This window comes from Pecten maximus, unplaced genomic scaffold (genome assembly GCF_902652985.1).
Source record: "Pecten maximus unplaced genomic scaffold, xPecMax1.1, whole genome shotgun sequence".
NCBI lineage: Eukaryota > Metazoa > Mollusca > Bivalvia > Pectinida > Pectinidae > Pecten > Pecten maximus.
The window spans coordinates 173973-191238 of record NW_022979157.1 but is presented as its reverse complement, the minus strand read 5'-3'; the positions used below and the strand labels follow the sequence as shown (position 1 = coordinate 191238).

At 32.5% G+C, this 17266-nt stretch overlaps 1 protein-coding gene across 1 annotated transcript in view; it reads left to right on the top strand.

The window, feature by feature from the left end:
• The first annotated feature begins 11604 nt into the window (after positions 1–11604).
• Positions 11605–17266, top strand: part of LOC117318267 (nonsense-mediated mRNA decay protein 2-like) — a 47520-nt gene continuing 41858 nt past the window's right edge. Inside the window, exons 1-2 of the mRNA XM_033873272.1 lie at positions 11605–12307; positions 12428–12575. Of these exons, the coding sequence (XP_033729163.1) occupies positions 11704–12307; positions 12428–12575 (752 nt within the window). The 5' untranslated portion in view covers positions 11605–11703. The remainder of the gene's footprint in view (positions 12308–12427; positions 12576–17266) is intronic.

Sequence of the window (17266 nt, the reverse complement as noted above, 5' to 3'; positions counted from 1 at the left end):
GCAAAGGTTGTCAGATAATGATGAATGGACTGTAAATATCAGATTAGAATTGGATAAGTTAGGGTTGGGATACCTATGGAACAGTAATTACGAAGGGAAAACAATGTATAAATTGATTGAAAACAAATTCCATGAAATTCACACACATGAAATGTTGTCAAATATTAGAAACTCTCCGAAAGGTGTTTTGTATCAACATTTGATAGATAATGACGGTCTGCAATTCTATTTAAGAAAACCTATTGATAAATTATATAAGAAAGGTATTTCAAGAATACGATTGTCCTCACATCAGCTTAATATAGAAAGTGGAAGATATACGAATATCGCTAGATCAGATAGATTGTGTACGGTATGTAATAACCGTGATATTGAGGACGAGTTTCATTTTATTCTTAAATGTCCTTTTTATTCAAATCTACGTGCTAAATACCTGAAGCCATACTATTTTCGTAAACCTAGTGTATTTAAACTTGTTCAACTACTTAGCGTAAATAATGTCAAGGAGTTGAATAATCTGGGGAAATTTATACATTTTGCATTTAAGCAACGCTCAAATGCATCATAATTTAGGTAAATTTATTTATGAAAATCTTGAAAAATATTATCTATGTACATCTTAATATCTATAATATTAGGACAATGTATAGCCATGTTACTCTCTTGTGCATTCACTACAAGTACTGTTTGGTATATTGTATGTGTATTGGTGTACGTGGGCGAGGTTGCGTGCGCATGCGTACCCGTGAGGATGTGATCATGTGTGAGTAACTGTGAAGGTATCCTTGTAAGGGTGCGTTTATATATATTTGTCACTCTCCTGTTAATTGCTGCATCAATTGTGTACTATTATTATCATGTTATATGTCATGAATCTCATAAGCCGTAAGGCTTACTGAATAAACAAAATTGAATTGAAAATTGTCATCACGATCCCCGGTGGTAATGTGTTCATCAAAATCCGCGGTGATCGTTTCTCCGCGAAACATCAAAGCAATTTGTCCGCCGCGAATCCTGATGATTCAGCCTTCGGTTTTACCTGTGGTGGTGTGGCTCTCAATTTCTTTATTGACTGTAGGCCATACGGCCCATAAGTACATATCATAAACAAAACAATACATGATAATGGCATAGAACAGCAATGCTACAGTACAAATACAAAGTGGAGTACGGATTAAAGATATAAAGATCGGATTTTGTTTGCTTCAAATATAAATTTGCCTAAGCGACTTAATTCTTTGATATTTTGTACACTTAATAACTGTATCAATTTGAACATTGAAGGCTTTTGCCAATAGTATTTCTTAATGAGGCGTCTTCTTAAATTGGTATACTTATTACATATTAATACAAAATGGTATTCATCTTCTATCTCAGTCGTTGATTTACAAATTAAACAGTGTCTCAAAATTCGATCAATATTGTTAAAGCGGCCAGTTTCGATTGCTAAGGAATGCGCAGACATGCGTAGTTTTGATAAACATATTCTGAATTTCATAGGTATATACTTAGTTAAATAAAACTGAATAGAAAAATTATCCACAATATGTTTATATAAAACACATTTCGAGGACTTTTCTAATGCATCTCTCAAATACTGTTGGGCTTGGTCAAAAATTCTTTGTCGTATACAAGGTAAAATAGTTTCAGAGTTATTTGGTGATTGACAGAACCATATTTCGCCGAAACCTAAAGAGCATAATAACTCCTTTACACCGTGTACCCAATTAAAACATAAACCAGTGTTTTTACTTAATAAAAAATCATATGCAGTATTCAAAATACAGTTTTTTGTGTCGAGTAGTTTGAACCAATATTTAATAATTCTATATCTGCGTGTATATTCTAAGGGCAAACGACCAAGTTCCCAGTAAACTGTTACATTATTTGTTGATTTTTTAACCTTAAGTAATTTCTTACAAAAAAGAACATGTACATTTTCAATATCTGGTCCTTTGGTCGAGCCCCACACTTCACATGCATAAAACAGAATACTACTTACATAAGTATCAAACAAGCTCAACATGGTTTTACAATTTAAACTCATATTTGAACATTTAGAAAATAAAGCAAACATGGCTTTACGTCCTTGGTCCGCCAATTTTTTTTGTAAATTCGTGAATTTATTGTTGTATCTAAGGTTTACACCAAGGTAAGAAAATTCGTCAACACTATCAAGTTTTTTCCCGTGGTAAGTCCACGATTCATTATTTCGAATTTTACCGCCTTTACGGAAAACCACAACTTTTGTTTTTTCACTATTCACAGTTAATTTCCATTGTGAGCAATAATCGTCCAGGTTATCTAGTAGGTTCTGTAGACCTTCGACAGATTCCGAAAACAGGACTAAATCATCAGCATATAACATAAGAAATAAACTTAACTCTTCAAAATCATATTTGCTGTTGCATTTAGAGATGAAAAAAGACTCAAAATCATTAACGTACATAGAGAAAAGTATTGGCGACAAAATTTCGCCTTGTAATAAACCGACCTTGTTTTCAAAAAATTCAGATAAGTATCCTTTGAATTTTACACAGGATTTAACATTACTATAAATTGATTTAATAACATGTAAAAGCTTGCCTCTGACTCCTAATTTTGACAGTTTATACCACAGGTTTATTCTGTCTACACTATCAAACGCTTTACGAAAATCAACAAAACAACAATACAAGCGTTTATTTTCACTAAAAGTTTTTGTTATAATTGAATGTAGAGCAAAAATCGCATCTACCGTACTGAGACCACTGCGAAATCCAAACTGAGCATCCGTGATAACATCATATGATTCAGACCACTTCAGGAGTCTCGTATTTAAAATAGATGTGAACAATTTACCAAGACAACTCAACAGGCTAATGCCTCTAAAATTATTAGGGTTTGTTTTTACACCTTTTTTATAGACCGGAGTTATAATAGCGACGGACCAGTCAGTAGGGAAGCATCCGGAGTCCAAAATTTTATTAAATAATGTACATAAGGCAGGCAGTAATAAATTTTTACCAACTAAAAAACATTCATTCACAGTTGACCATTATCGACCCTTATCGTTGTACGTGTACCGATTTTTTTACCGCTAGCAGTCGAGACGATTGGTAGATTTTGTGACTTACATGCAAGTGTCCTACCCTAATGTAAGACTCGAATTCGAAGTGATAACACGTTACGGTTCTCCGTGACGATCATGGGTATAACTAAATAAAAAAAAACATCTGGATACCGTATAGTGAGTCTACGAAATTCCGTTAACGTCTCAATTGCTGCTGTTGATAAATGATGTGGTTTAAATGATCTGCAATTCAATACTTGTATATAGGCCTATGCATTTAGTCACTACTGATTTAGCTGACCTGTTTATAGATGGCGCTTTGTGCATGACCTCAGATGCCATGACCTCGGAGAGGCCACATAAGGGGCTCGTTTTTTAGTGAAAGATCTCGGACTTATTTTTACGTGATCTAGCAAAGTCCTTAATTGCATAATTTAGTCATCACATATATCTGAAGTATCTAGCTAGTAAGATGTCTGTTTGAGAAATTGATCCATATACGTGTACGACCTGTGCCGGATGAGAAGACGATAGACATTGATAAGATCATTACTTGTCCTCGCGGGGACATAATGTATGTTTTTTGTTTCGTAATTGTTTGAAGAAAACCAAATTTTATCCTGAATACTAAAGCTTATAATTATTTCGTCTGACTTTTTGTAGCGGGTTTCATACATAGACTGTACAATTATTTAAACATTTCGTAGTTTAAATACACGACTTAAAGACGTTGTGTGTTTTCTTACTATCATTATTTATGTTGATATATATGCTACTTGCAGTTTACAGGGACGATTCCGGCGTGGCTAATAGCATAGACATACACTTGGGTGCATTCAAATTACCTGTAGATATAGAAATCCATGCTCATATTTTCCAAACTATATATATATAGTAGTTAATCAACTTCAATATTTCATTAACAGCCAAATTGTCACAGCAAAATCATTATGCGAGGTCTCTCTTTTTTTCGATTACATGCATGATTGGAATCTATGTGTGTATACTATAAATATTGTGTATATTGTTAAATGGAAATTGTCAAATAAATATTGTTTGAAATACATAGACTGCAGAATGATGTGTATGTATAGTCCGATGTGCTCTCTTTATTGTGAGAAAACAATACATTGGTGTATGTAATAAAGAAATCAATAAAATACATTTTAACATATTTCAATTAATTATAAGCATAACATGGGAATCTTTCCCGTCCCTTTTATTTTGGAAGCAAAACAAAATAACGTACAGACGTCACCATTACGATCAAGACCTAACGTCCAAACAATGTGAACTATTTCGTCCTTTCTCTATCTATAGACCAGTCTATTTTACGTCCAACGAAGCCTGATGATAGATCATGTAATTTGAAATTTTCCATTGAACTGGTAGGTAACAAAGGAGTTCCAGAAGAAAACATTTAGCTTCTGTGAAGAGAATGTCGGAGATGAGTATATAATAGATATATTATATCACTATCGTGGTTTTGTTTTACCGCAATCATTGAAAATTCGCTAGGAAATCATATATTCCAAATCATTACCGTTTAAAACCAAATGAAATCAAACTGAATGATCTGTTAAACGGTCATACTTATAAATGAGTTATAAATGGTGTATCATTATTTTCTAGAAAAAAATCTCTATATCGCGTAATATAATCATAATTGAAGTTAGTGACAGCGGTATAGATTAATTCTCTATACACAGAACAATTACATGCCGTGTAATTACCGTTATAGAAATGTTTTCACCAACTGTTAACACCTGTCAATCACATATTTTAATTACAATAGAGAGTATACCTGTTTCGCAATGACCCCGTGGGACCCCTATGTGTTTTTTTTTACCTGGGGGGAGTATATGTTGTTATCCAGAAGGATTTGAGGCTGTAGTTGGTCCATGTCTACTACCTGTATCTCACATCTTACTGTAGGATTTTTTTTTTTTAAATAAATAAATGAAATTACACGTTTTAAATCGCAACAATTAGTGTTCGTGTATTATCTCAATAATTAATAACAAATACACGGGATAACAGCTACCGTAATTATTTAAGTAAATATAAACTAAATATTGTGAAATTATACCCTTATGTTTTGGGCGACACTCTCATAAATCCTAGCGTAAGACTTTTTTACAGCCAATTAATTAGACAATAGATTGCTGGGATACCTGTATCGAATGGGGTGGACAGTTTACCTGATGACACACCATAATCAGGCACAGCCTACTATAGCTCCGCCCACATACTCTCAGATTTGTTGCCACAGGTGTGATTGACATGTCTAGATGATTTTTACAAAGGACATCGTCGAAGTTTCAATTGTTTGCTGATGTCACTGCACGTTCGTGAAATTAATGTAAAGGCTATAAGCAGACATATAGATTCGCTTGTTATCGTACATTGATTGATATATTTAATCAGAAGACAGTTACCTGTACAATAGCGAACTCGTAGAGACTCGGCAAAAATCAGACACCGCAGATCGTTAGTACCGACCGCAGTGTAATTTAATTAGGGTGCATGTGATTATTTATTGATTACCATATGTCGTTCAATTAACGCATTTAAATCACAGACACATTGTTGACTTGAACATTACAATAAGCAGACATCTGTCTCCGGCCGGATCTTCATCTGTGTACCATTGTCGTGGTCATTTATTTGCTACATAAAATACTGTGTTATCGGACATAAACATAATATGTCGTTACTAAAACCAAAGACATATATATGTCTCTGCTAAAACATATATATCATGTGGCATAAAACTTAGTTGTTGCTAGCCACGTCGTCATTCCCAATATAAAAGTGGTACGCATTCAGATATTTTCATTTATATTTATAACGTACCCTCATGTGAGCCCACAGACGCTTGCATAGAAAATATTACTTTCATTTTTTTTATATGACAGTGGTATGTGTAATCTGTTAGCGCCTGTGGTAGGACTGTGATCTAAAGTTTTCTGGCTGCAGTTCAAAGGAACCTTGCAACTTACCTGTGATAAAAATCACGACTTACCTGGCTGTGATCGGGTGACATGCTGACAAACGGTGATGAGTACACAACTAAATTCACACATGTTCCTAATAATTTGATAGTTGTGTAATTGTCTGTAGCTAATTTCATGTATCAAACGTCTTTTTTTTTCAGCGGTATTATCAAGCACTAGCAGGAAAATCAAAACCGAGAATAATATGCATAGAAAAAAAATATTGGGAGAAAGATCCTATGGTGGGTTAATTTATGTACATGTCTGTGATATTTAAATAAGACACACTAAAAAAATCCTCATCCTTGCACATGTTTCACTTTGTATCCCTAAATGATCGTTTCTTTAAATATCGTTATTAATAATACCGAAGACGAGTTTAAGTTCTTTATACTAAGCCTTTCGGCTCCACTGTGGGCATATGAATATTCGAGGTACGGACAGTGTTTTGTTAATTTTACGGGAGAAGTCGTTTATAAGTTGGTAAAATTTGCTGACTAACCCCTTTGTCATTTCTGTATATCAATAAAATATGTTTAAACTTAAACTACAACACGTGTTCAGTGGACCCGCGATAATCCGGACGCCGATAATCCGGAAAACTCACAGTCCGGACGGAAATGCACGGGAACGGATTTCCGTAACGTTATTTGTACTCACCAGTCCGGAAATTCGGATTCCGATTCCGGAAGCCCTTTTTGGGAACGTAGCGTACTTTTCATTAGTAAATTTCCCTCAATAATCCGGAAAAAATTTTCACACGAGGAGAAAAAAAAATCGGGGCAAGTCACTCGTGTCGACAGCTGTATAGACGGCTCATTCCCCGAACACCAACTCTGGTAAACACAAAGGAAGGTGTTTATGTAGGAAGTTCTTTGAAGTTTAGTTATAGTCTGTTTCAATATGAAATACCAACTCAGGTAAAAAAAAAATAGAGTCAGGCAGCTCAGGTATATGAATCAGATATAGTTTTCTAAATTCAAAGCACTATCATATAGAAAATTTTAATAGTAATAACAGAGACATATATAGTCTCTGGTAATAATGAAATGACAATATTATATAAATAAATATATATGAAATAAATAAAAAATCTAATTTTCAAAGCACTATGCCTAACTAGATATTTTGCTATTGTATATCAGAATAAATATACAAATAAAAAATCAATAAAATAAAAATTGTTTTCTAAATTCAAAGCACTTATTTTAGATGTTAACTATTAATATAATGACAATATCTGTTGATGACGAAGTTAATGTTGACCTGTGCATTCGCCATTCCTTGTATGATAAACAAAAAATATTTCTATTAAAGAATCCTGAAACAGATATACACAAGAAGATTGTTCTACCAGAACTGATATATAAAAATAATATATAAAAGTAATTATATAATGATCTAAACAAATCTGGAAAAAAGCAATATATGTATAGCTAAAAAATATATCTGAAGAAAACCTGTACTAATTTAAACCTGAAATAGATACAACTTTACAAGAATATTACAATAGTTCTGCAGTTACTGATCTATATTGTGTTATATAATAACAAATATAAACAAGAAATATCTTTTAAAAAGATAAACGGCATAGTTTTATGCTGGTGGTTATAATGTAAAACTGCTGGTGAAAAAAATGAACTTATGGGTTTCAGCACGGTAACAAAATTACATCAGTTTGAATCATTTTTGGACTGCATTTGAATCAGGAATATAATTTTATCAATTTGTAATTTGAAAATATGTAAGCACTTACACAGCTTGCATTCTATCTTAACTTTGTTTCGTTTTTAACTGCATATCTGCATTTTGCATTTAGCGGTACATTGACCAATCACATACTTCATCTTGACCAGTAACGCCACCTTTCGCGTCATATCCGGGGCCAAAAGAGTATTATACGGCTATTCCGAAAAAAATCCAATACATTACAAATGTACGTGTATAGCTATTCTAGGTAAAATGAAATATAAACTAAAACTGTTACTACTAACTAAACCTGAAACATATATAACTTTTAAAGAATTTTGCAATAATTCTACAATAATTTAATTATCTATACAAATCTGAAATACGTAAAAAGTTAATCAATATGAAAAAAATACAAAGTCTAACTAATTTGTTTTACTACTTTACGATGAAAAAGTATTAGTTTAAGATTCTGTAAGTATTTACATGTTGATAATCAGATATATATTTACACCATAAATGAAAAATGATACCAGGCTGAATTTGCTGAAATAATCTAAAAGAATGTAAATTAAATAATCGCATTAGTAAGAGTATTTTTAAAATATTTACAATAAAATCTGAAAACAAGCACAAATTAAATCAATATGGCACGTTTTTACAGAAAATATGATTCAAAAGTATCCAACGATACAATTGTTTTACAATTCAAGATTCAGTAAGTACATATGTATGCCAAGATGTTGATACTTCAAATATCAAAGCAAAATATGATGATTTTCCAAAGTGTGCTTCAGTTTTATACACTATTTCTGAAACAGTTTGGATCCTTTATACAAAAAAAAAAAATTGATTAGCAGCTAATAGCAAAATGATTTTCTGATCACCTAACAGGTGAGTTGATTTACCTGTGTTCTAACACAGAGAACATTTCTGTAACAGACTATAACTCCCTATCAACACATCTTAACCCCTATGTAAACACCCCACCCTAACCAGAGTTGGTGTTCGGGGAAGACCCCGTATAGACTATCGCTTGACACTGTGCGTAGTCATAGCGACCGCTGCCAGGACATAGCCCCGGGTGTTTACCTGTGTTACAATGTGTAGCTTTTGTTTTCATAACGGTACATTGCTTTTTCTCTACGACCTAAATGTTACAGTATTAAAGGATTTTATAGTATAGCCTGGTCTTGCTTTTATCAACTTGACGGACAATATCTATGATAGTTATTTTACAGACGGCAACTTTTATAAGAACACATATTGCTATTTCTGGTTAGTAAGAATGTATGCACAAACATACAGTGCGTGATACGATAATTAATCAATCTCAAATGCATGTAATAGATTTATGATCGGTAATTAACATCATTAACGCTTGTATTTGGTAAACACGGATATCGGCTTGTAACACCGTTACGTGAAACGACGACTCATTGAAAGATGCATGTTATTAATTACATACACATTTACGTATTAAGCAGTGATCACAAGAACTGGGTTGATTACACACAAATTAGTCAATAGTCGTCTGATAATTAATTATATAAGCGTCACATTGTTAAGTGAATACGGCTTGAATAATTATCGGACATCTTGGGTAGTTCTCGCTGGTGCCGCGTACTTTTAAATAGATAGCTTGGGGTTTCTGGTACGTAAAAATCATAAAAAAAACATGGGCCGATGGTAAGTTGTAAAATCCAGGTCTTTTATTGTATACATATACACATAGTGATATATGATTATATACATGTATATAACAATTAATTTACTATTTACATCATAAACAATATCCAATCATAGATTTGTGCTGGAATTGCACATACAGACAATTCAACTACTAATAAAAGTGATACAACATATGTATGAGAAACATTATATGACTATACATAATTATTGGTTATTAAGCCATTCTAATTTTCTCTTCCTTGCAAATTTAATATATTTAGCAAGATTTGAGATATCATTTCTATTATTTCTTGTGAACAGCTCTATTAATTTGAACATGCTAGGTTTTTATAAAATTATGAGGTTTAATGCATTTCTTTCGTAATTAATACAAATAAGGACAATTTAAGATGAGATGAAATTGAATGGAGTGAAAATAGCCTTCATAGCGTAATTGACTTAATTACGTGGTGGTCTTAAAGTGTACCCGTAACGATGTGCTATTTCAAGTTTAAATGTGATTTAGGATGAAACTAAAAATGCTGAAAGGCCGACTTTCACAGCGACTTTAGTTTTAGAGTAATTGCGATTTTTCTCGAACCCGGAGCCGTTGACTACGTTTCGGTGACCTCTGACCTGTGACGTCAGAGGTTTAATGGGATCAGAGCCGTCATATAGGAAATATATATAGAAACACGTGCCTGCAATTAATGCGAATGAGACAACAATAATGAAAGTGCTGAATAAACTTTTTGACTTATATTTGTGAGTAAGTTAATAACAAATGTTACCGAAACCAGGGGCATATAATTTTCTTTTATAACAGGTCGTATATAACATGTAACATTTGAATAATTTTCTATTTTAACGGGTCGCTGTATGGCATTTGAATAATTGGCCGTTTATAACGACTTACATCATATAGCCTTTATTATGGGGGCATTTGCGGGTTGTTACATACCAATATTGATTTCGGTTATAATACTTCTAGTAATAGAAGTTTAAAATACTATTCATACACGATGTGAAATAAAAGTTAAAAAATTGGAATTTTTATTAGCCAAAACAGCAATAGATATGTTGCAAATACACTTGAAGATACCGTTATTTGTGATTTTCGGAAAGATTCATAGAGTAAATTTTCAACATCGTGGGTTTATGAATGAGGCAACTTAGGTTAATCATTCTATAGACAAACCTTTAAGATACATTTTTTTTTAGCTTGAAAGGAAAACGAAACCCACTGAATTCCAAAAATAATATGTTTGATTTCAACAACTTAAAAATGCATTCCCTGAAGTAACACTTCATTCTTAATAAAATTCAAGCTCAATTTTCGTACAACATGTGAAAGTATATCTTCGGAACTCGCCTAATGATGTAAACATCGGTTCAAGCCTGAATTCACAGACAGTTTCTAAAATCAAAATACTGGTTTTGAATGTTGGTGGTATTTTAAGAAAAATCCAATATCCAGATTTTTTTGAATTTGTAAATAATTTTGATGTATTATGTCTTTGTGAAACAAAAACGGATGATTTAGATGTTATTGACTTACCTGGTTTTGTAGTTAAGATGAAAAATCGTTTCATAATTAGAAAAGTCAAAGCTGGTGGAATAACACTTGCCTTCAAGTGTGAAATGGAAAATTATATCAGTTTAGTAGAAAGTGATAGTAAATATGTAAGTTGGTTTAAGATCAATGGTAATGCTTATAAATGTGAAGAAGATTTGTTATTTGGTATAGTTTATATACCTCCTGAAAATTCAAAATATCATACAGGTGACCCATATTCAGAACTCGAAAATGAGTACTTACATTTTTCCAACAACCACAAATATGTTTGCCTTTTAGGTGATTTTAACGCGCGAACCTCAACTGCACACGATTTTATTGATGTAAGTGAAATAGAAAATAATGTTGACCATACTGATGAGATTCTTAACGACTCTCAAGATGCTAGTGTTTTTGATAATATGTTTATAAAACATAGAGTAAACTGTGATGATAAAAAGAACAATGCAGGTAACCGGTTGATTGATTTCTGTAAATTCAATGACTTATTTATATGCAATGGTAGAACCGGTCACGATAAAAGTGTTGGTAAACTCACTTGTAAAAACGCTAGTGTGGTTGATTATGTATTATGCTCGTCAAAGCTTGTTAAAAATATCGATGATTTTGATATCTTAGATTTTAATTCCTTATTATCTGATGTACATTGTCCAATTTCATTTACCTTACATTTTGACGATGTTTTAAATACTACTATTTCATGTAATAATCCAACAAAAATGGAGGAGGGAATTAACAAATGGAAGGCTGAAAAAGCGGTGGATTTCGTTAATAATATTGACGATGACTCGATCAAATATATTACTGATTTGATTAATAACTGTAATGACCCATTGGAACTTAATATTGACGAGCTGATAGATAAATGTTGTAATGTATTATTGCATGCAGCTAAAAATTCACTTGGCATTAATATTAAGAAACGTAATGTGAATAACAAGTCAGTCGCTTCCAATAAACCCTGGTTTGATCTTAATTGCAAAAAAGCTAGAAAAACATACAGACAATGTAAAGGTCAGTACAGACGGCGTCGTAACGAGTATTTTTATAATAAATACAAAGAATCTGAAAAAGCTTATAAATATACTATGAATAAAAGTATTAAAACTTATAAATATGATGTACGAAAAAAGTTGAAAACTATGAAAAGCAAGAATCCAAGAGATTATTGGAAGCTGCTGAAAGGTAATGGAAATAGAAAACCTAAAGGAAAAATTCCTCTAGATACTTTTTTCAATTTTTATAAAGACCTCAACGCAAGTGTTGATGATGGTATTACTGATTTACATGAAGGTCATGATGGTATAACTGATGTACATGAAGGTCATGATGGTATTACTGATTTACATGAAGGTCATGATGGTATAACTGATGTACATGAAGGTCATGATGGTATTACTGATGTACATGAAGGTCATGATGGTATTACTGATGTACATGAAGGTCATGATGGCCCTATTAATGAATTTTTAAATTCTGATATAACCAAAGATGAGGTTGAAAAGGCTATTAGATCTTTGAAAAACAACAAATCATGCTCTGATGACAATATAACCAATGAATACATCAAATGCTCTGCCGATGACGAAAAGTAAATTGTACTGTATATTCGTTGACTTTGAAAAAGCCTTCGATAGAGTATGGCGAAAAGGTCTTTGGAATAAAATGTTAATGAGTGGCATTAATGGGAAAATATTTAATATAATTTTTAACATGTATCAAAGCATTAAATCAAATGTATCTTTTAATGGTGAATTTTCTGATTATTTCCCTTGTGGAAACGGCTTAAGACAGGGGGAAAATTTATCACCCTTTATATTTAGTCTATATCTCAACGACTTAGAGGAGTTTATGGCCCAAAATAATGTTCAGGGTCTTAATAATATCAGTACCAAATTACAAACTGATTTGAATATTTATTTTAAGCTTTTTATGATGCTGTACGCTGATGATACCTTAATTCTTTCAGACTGTCCAAACGATTTTCAACTGCAATTGAATGTTTTTAATGAATATTGTAAACAATGGAAACTGAAAGTTAACATAGAAAAAACTAAATGTATGGTCTTTAGTAAAGGACGCAGATGTAATAGAGTTGAATTTCTACTCAATAATGAGAGGATAGAGTGTGTGGATAGTTTTACTTATTTAGGCACGGTTTTCAGTCGCACTGGTTCTTTTAACGACGCAAAAAAATACAACATTAAAAAAGCCACTATAGCCATGTACGATGTTATTAAGAAAGGTAGACAACACAATTTATCAGTCCATTGTATATATGATCTATTTGACAAGATTGTTAAACCAGTTCTATTATATGGTTGTGAAGTCTGGGGTTTTACTAATCTTCAATCAATTGAACGTGTACATTTAAAATTTTGTAAATTATTACTTGGATTAAAAAACAGTACTCCAAATTACATGATATATGGGGAGTTAGGTATTACCCCCACTTGCAATATCAGTTAAAACAAGACTAATATCATATTGGTCACAGTTGACACATTCTAAAGATAGTAAATATAATATAACTTTATACAAACTCCTTTGTTACTGTCATCATATTGAAAATAGGCCTGTTACATATGTCAGTTTTGTTAAATCTATACTTAACGAATGTGGAATGAGCTATTTATGGAATAACCAGTTTACATCCGAATGTAATCCTGTATGGATTAGACATGTTATTAAGCTAAGACTAAATGACCAGTACTTACAGAACTGGGAGAGTGATGTTAATAACTCATCAAAATCTATATGTTATAGAATTTTTAAAAATAATTTTAATTTTGAAGATTATTTAGATATTTTAGATGATAAAGACAGGATCACTCTTTGTAAATTTCGAACAACTAATCATAAATTTATTGTTGAAACAGGCAGATGGCACCAGATTGAATATATTGATAGAAAATGTCCACATTGCATTAGTCAACAGATTGGTGATGAATTTCATTACTTACTTGAATGTACAAATTTAGCTACAGAAAGAAATTTGTATATAGACAAGTATTTTTGGTTACGACCGAATGTAATTAAATTTAATGAACTTATGAATGCTACTAATATAAAAACACTTAAAAAATTGTGTACATTAATAAGAATAATCAATAATATTATTTGTCCTCCTTAAAACAAGTTATGTATATTATGAATGTGCTGTATATCTTCAAACGAACACTACACGAATAATGATTGTATATAATATTGTAAATATGTTTTCTCTATGCATTATGTTATGAAAAGAGAAATAAACCAATTTGAATTTGAATTTGAAAATTTGTTTGAAGTACATAGAAACCAAACGCGAGAACTCACAAGAATTATCGGCGTGTGCCGATTAGAACACCAGACACATGTAGTGCAGTGACAGGTGTGACCAGCTTGTGGATCATAATTTCACACCTGGTAATTGTTTAGCGGTTATACTAACCCACTCAATTCGTAATTCTCCGAACATGTTTCTAATCTTCTAAAGTCCTGTTTTAAGTGATTGTTTGTTTTCTATATATATATAAAAAACGGAGCGAAAATTATGGTTTTAATAAGAACCTATACTATGTACCTGTACATAAAGTATCAATTATATTATAATTGTTGCGAATCACTTTTATTTAATTTCAATGACAACGATCATATAAAAATTCTTTCTCAAGAATGTAATCGTCCGTTGTCCCTGAGACCATGACATGTAAAATACCCTCGGGATAAAACCTGTATATGTAGAAGTATACGTGAAGTATCACTATCGAAATGGAGATCATTTACAAATCGTGTGCTTTTAACATGCATCTTATTGCCGTACTCAACAAGACAAACACCGTAACATGAATTAAATAACTTCCACAATTCCAATGATCGATGGTAAAATTATGGATTGATAAACATGTATTTAACTCGTTATGGTCATAAACGTGATAAAACTAACTTTCTGATAGCAAAACTTTAAAAGAATAGTTATCATTTATTTGCAAATATATTTATCTGTAAAAGATTGATACATAGTAACAACAAGACATTTCGTAACTGTCTTGTAAATCTTACCTGTGCACGGAGAATGACTTGTCAATCATTCTTATCAACCAATGAAATACGCGCAAAGCCTTTCCGCAACAATGCTCACTGAGGTGTGACGAACTTCAGTGTCATCTGCTTTGTATAAGGTGACTTGACAATCCAACCGATGAAATTCGTGTACGGCCAGGTACCCATTTCTATTGCGTTTGATTGACAGACAGCCAAGATGGATACTATCCACCAATGACGGCTATCATGTTGATTCATCACAAAATGAAAACGTGTTGTATTCTATAAGACGCTACGTAATAAAATGTACAAGTATTATGATTTTATAAAAATCATTGAAATCACATTTTTGATAGAAACAGTAACCATAAAATAGGCCAGAGTAAAAAAAAAATACTCAGTGACATGATATTAATGTGAAGACATGAAACAGCCGGTACATTTAAGATACGATATATTGCAGGTTTTTGACTATGCAACCAGTATCATTACACATAATTAGTGTTATTCCCACTTTTGATCAGTTAGCCAGAGTTTCTATTGGCCTCCTCTGGCACACTACGATATGAAAACGTGAAATTCTCCGACAGCTGATATGTGGCATGTCGCTAAGATTTTGGTCCTAATACAATAAAATCGGGAATGACATAACACTTACATATATGGATAAATGAGATATTTATTTACCCCAGTATACCCATTTAGTCCCATCTAGGTGTTTAATTCAGTCCTTATAGACCCTCGCTTTACGCTAGTCAATATTTCATTCTGGATGCGACGCCATGTTGCTAACTATACATTGTAGGTCGCGGTCGGCCTAATTACCTAATCCATGTGCGATGCTACAACTTTTAATTCTATAGATTTTACCGCTTATAATTAAGAAATTATGAATTTTTGAATTTAATATAACATGTTTTGTAAAATAATAAGCTTTGTTTTCTTGATTCAAACTACGTTAGAAGAAAAACAATAAATTATATGTGGTCTTTTCGGTCCATTGCGTTCCGATTCGGGTTGTTAGTCGTACTGTCACTTACAAAATGGCAGATCAACAGCGTGAAATTTTGACTAGCGTAAAGCAAGGATCTATACTGACGGAATAAAACACCTAGGTGGGACTAAATGGGTGATCTGGGGTAAATAAATATCTCATTTATCCCTATTGGTAAGATACGTGCGATTTCACATCGGTTTTATTGTATTTACACCTTATAATCTTAGCGACACCAAACGGTGACTGAACATTCAATGTTTTCATATAGTAGGCTAGTGCGTTCTGGCCCTACACCAGAAATGTATGCAAATTATATCCTTACTTGGATCAAAGTTGTTTGAAATGATAAATGATCATCACACAGTGATTCTTTTAGAACTACTACTCAAGAAATAATTTCCATCAAATCTACTTTCTTTTACCTGTCAGCGACACACAGCGGAATTTTTATAGTTCTTTATATATCTAAATATACTACACATTATCTATGTCCCCGCTAGACTACGACTATAGTGACAAATAAAAAGCTAAGTAAAACTGATTTTTAATTCTACGGCATTTATAAGAGATGGAAACAATTAAAACCAATGGCAAATGGTTATACCGTACGTCCCTGGTCACATCGATCATAGCGTTGATGGGTGTCAGTTATATACATGTAATTACTCCATACCGATTCATATTACAGGTAAATTTTATCGCATGAGTCAGCACCGATGAGTCCTGTTGATCCTCTGTGATCCTCTGTGGTCCTCAGTGTCTCGATCGCGGAGGTTCACCGCGGCACGCGTGGTCACCGCGATCTTTGATGATTTAACCCCGGTGATCAATCGGCATAATTTGGTCTATCACCAGGAAACACGGTGATTATTTCTCCATGAACACGCGTCACCATAAATCGCGGGGGAAAAGGTCAACGTATTAAAAGCTAAGGTCCTTACTGTAAGTCAAAGTTCATTTTTTCAAAAACCGAGAATTCTTGGTTTATACGAAGTCTTACCTACATCACTGATTAATGAACGTAAAAATGTTTAGTTAGGATTGGTTGATGAAAAGGAAATAGTGATAAATGATCATAACTGTTTGTCAAAAACAAAAATATTATTTAAGCATTATTCTCAATTTATTTTTGGTTTATGAAGTCAATGACTTCATAAACCAAAAATAAATTGAGAATAATACTTATAATTTTATTGTTATAACTAAAAACAATGCTTATTAGACATAAACCATCATTTATTCAATTTATTTTAACAAAT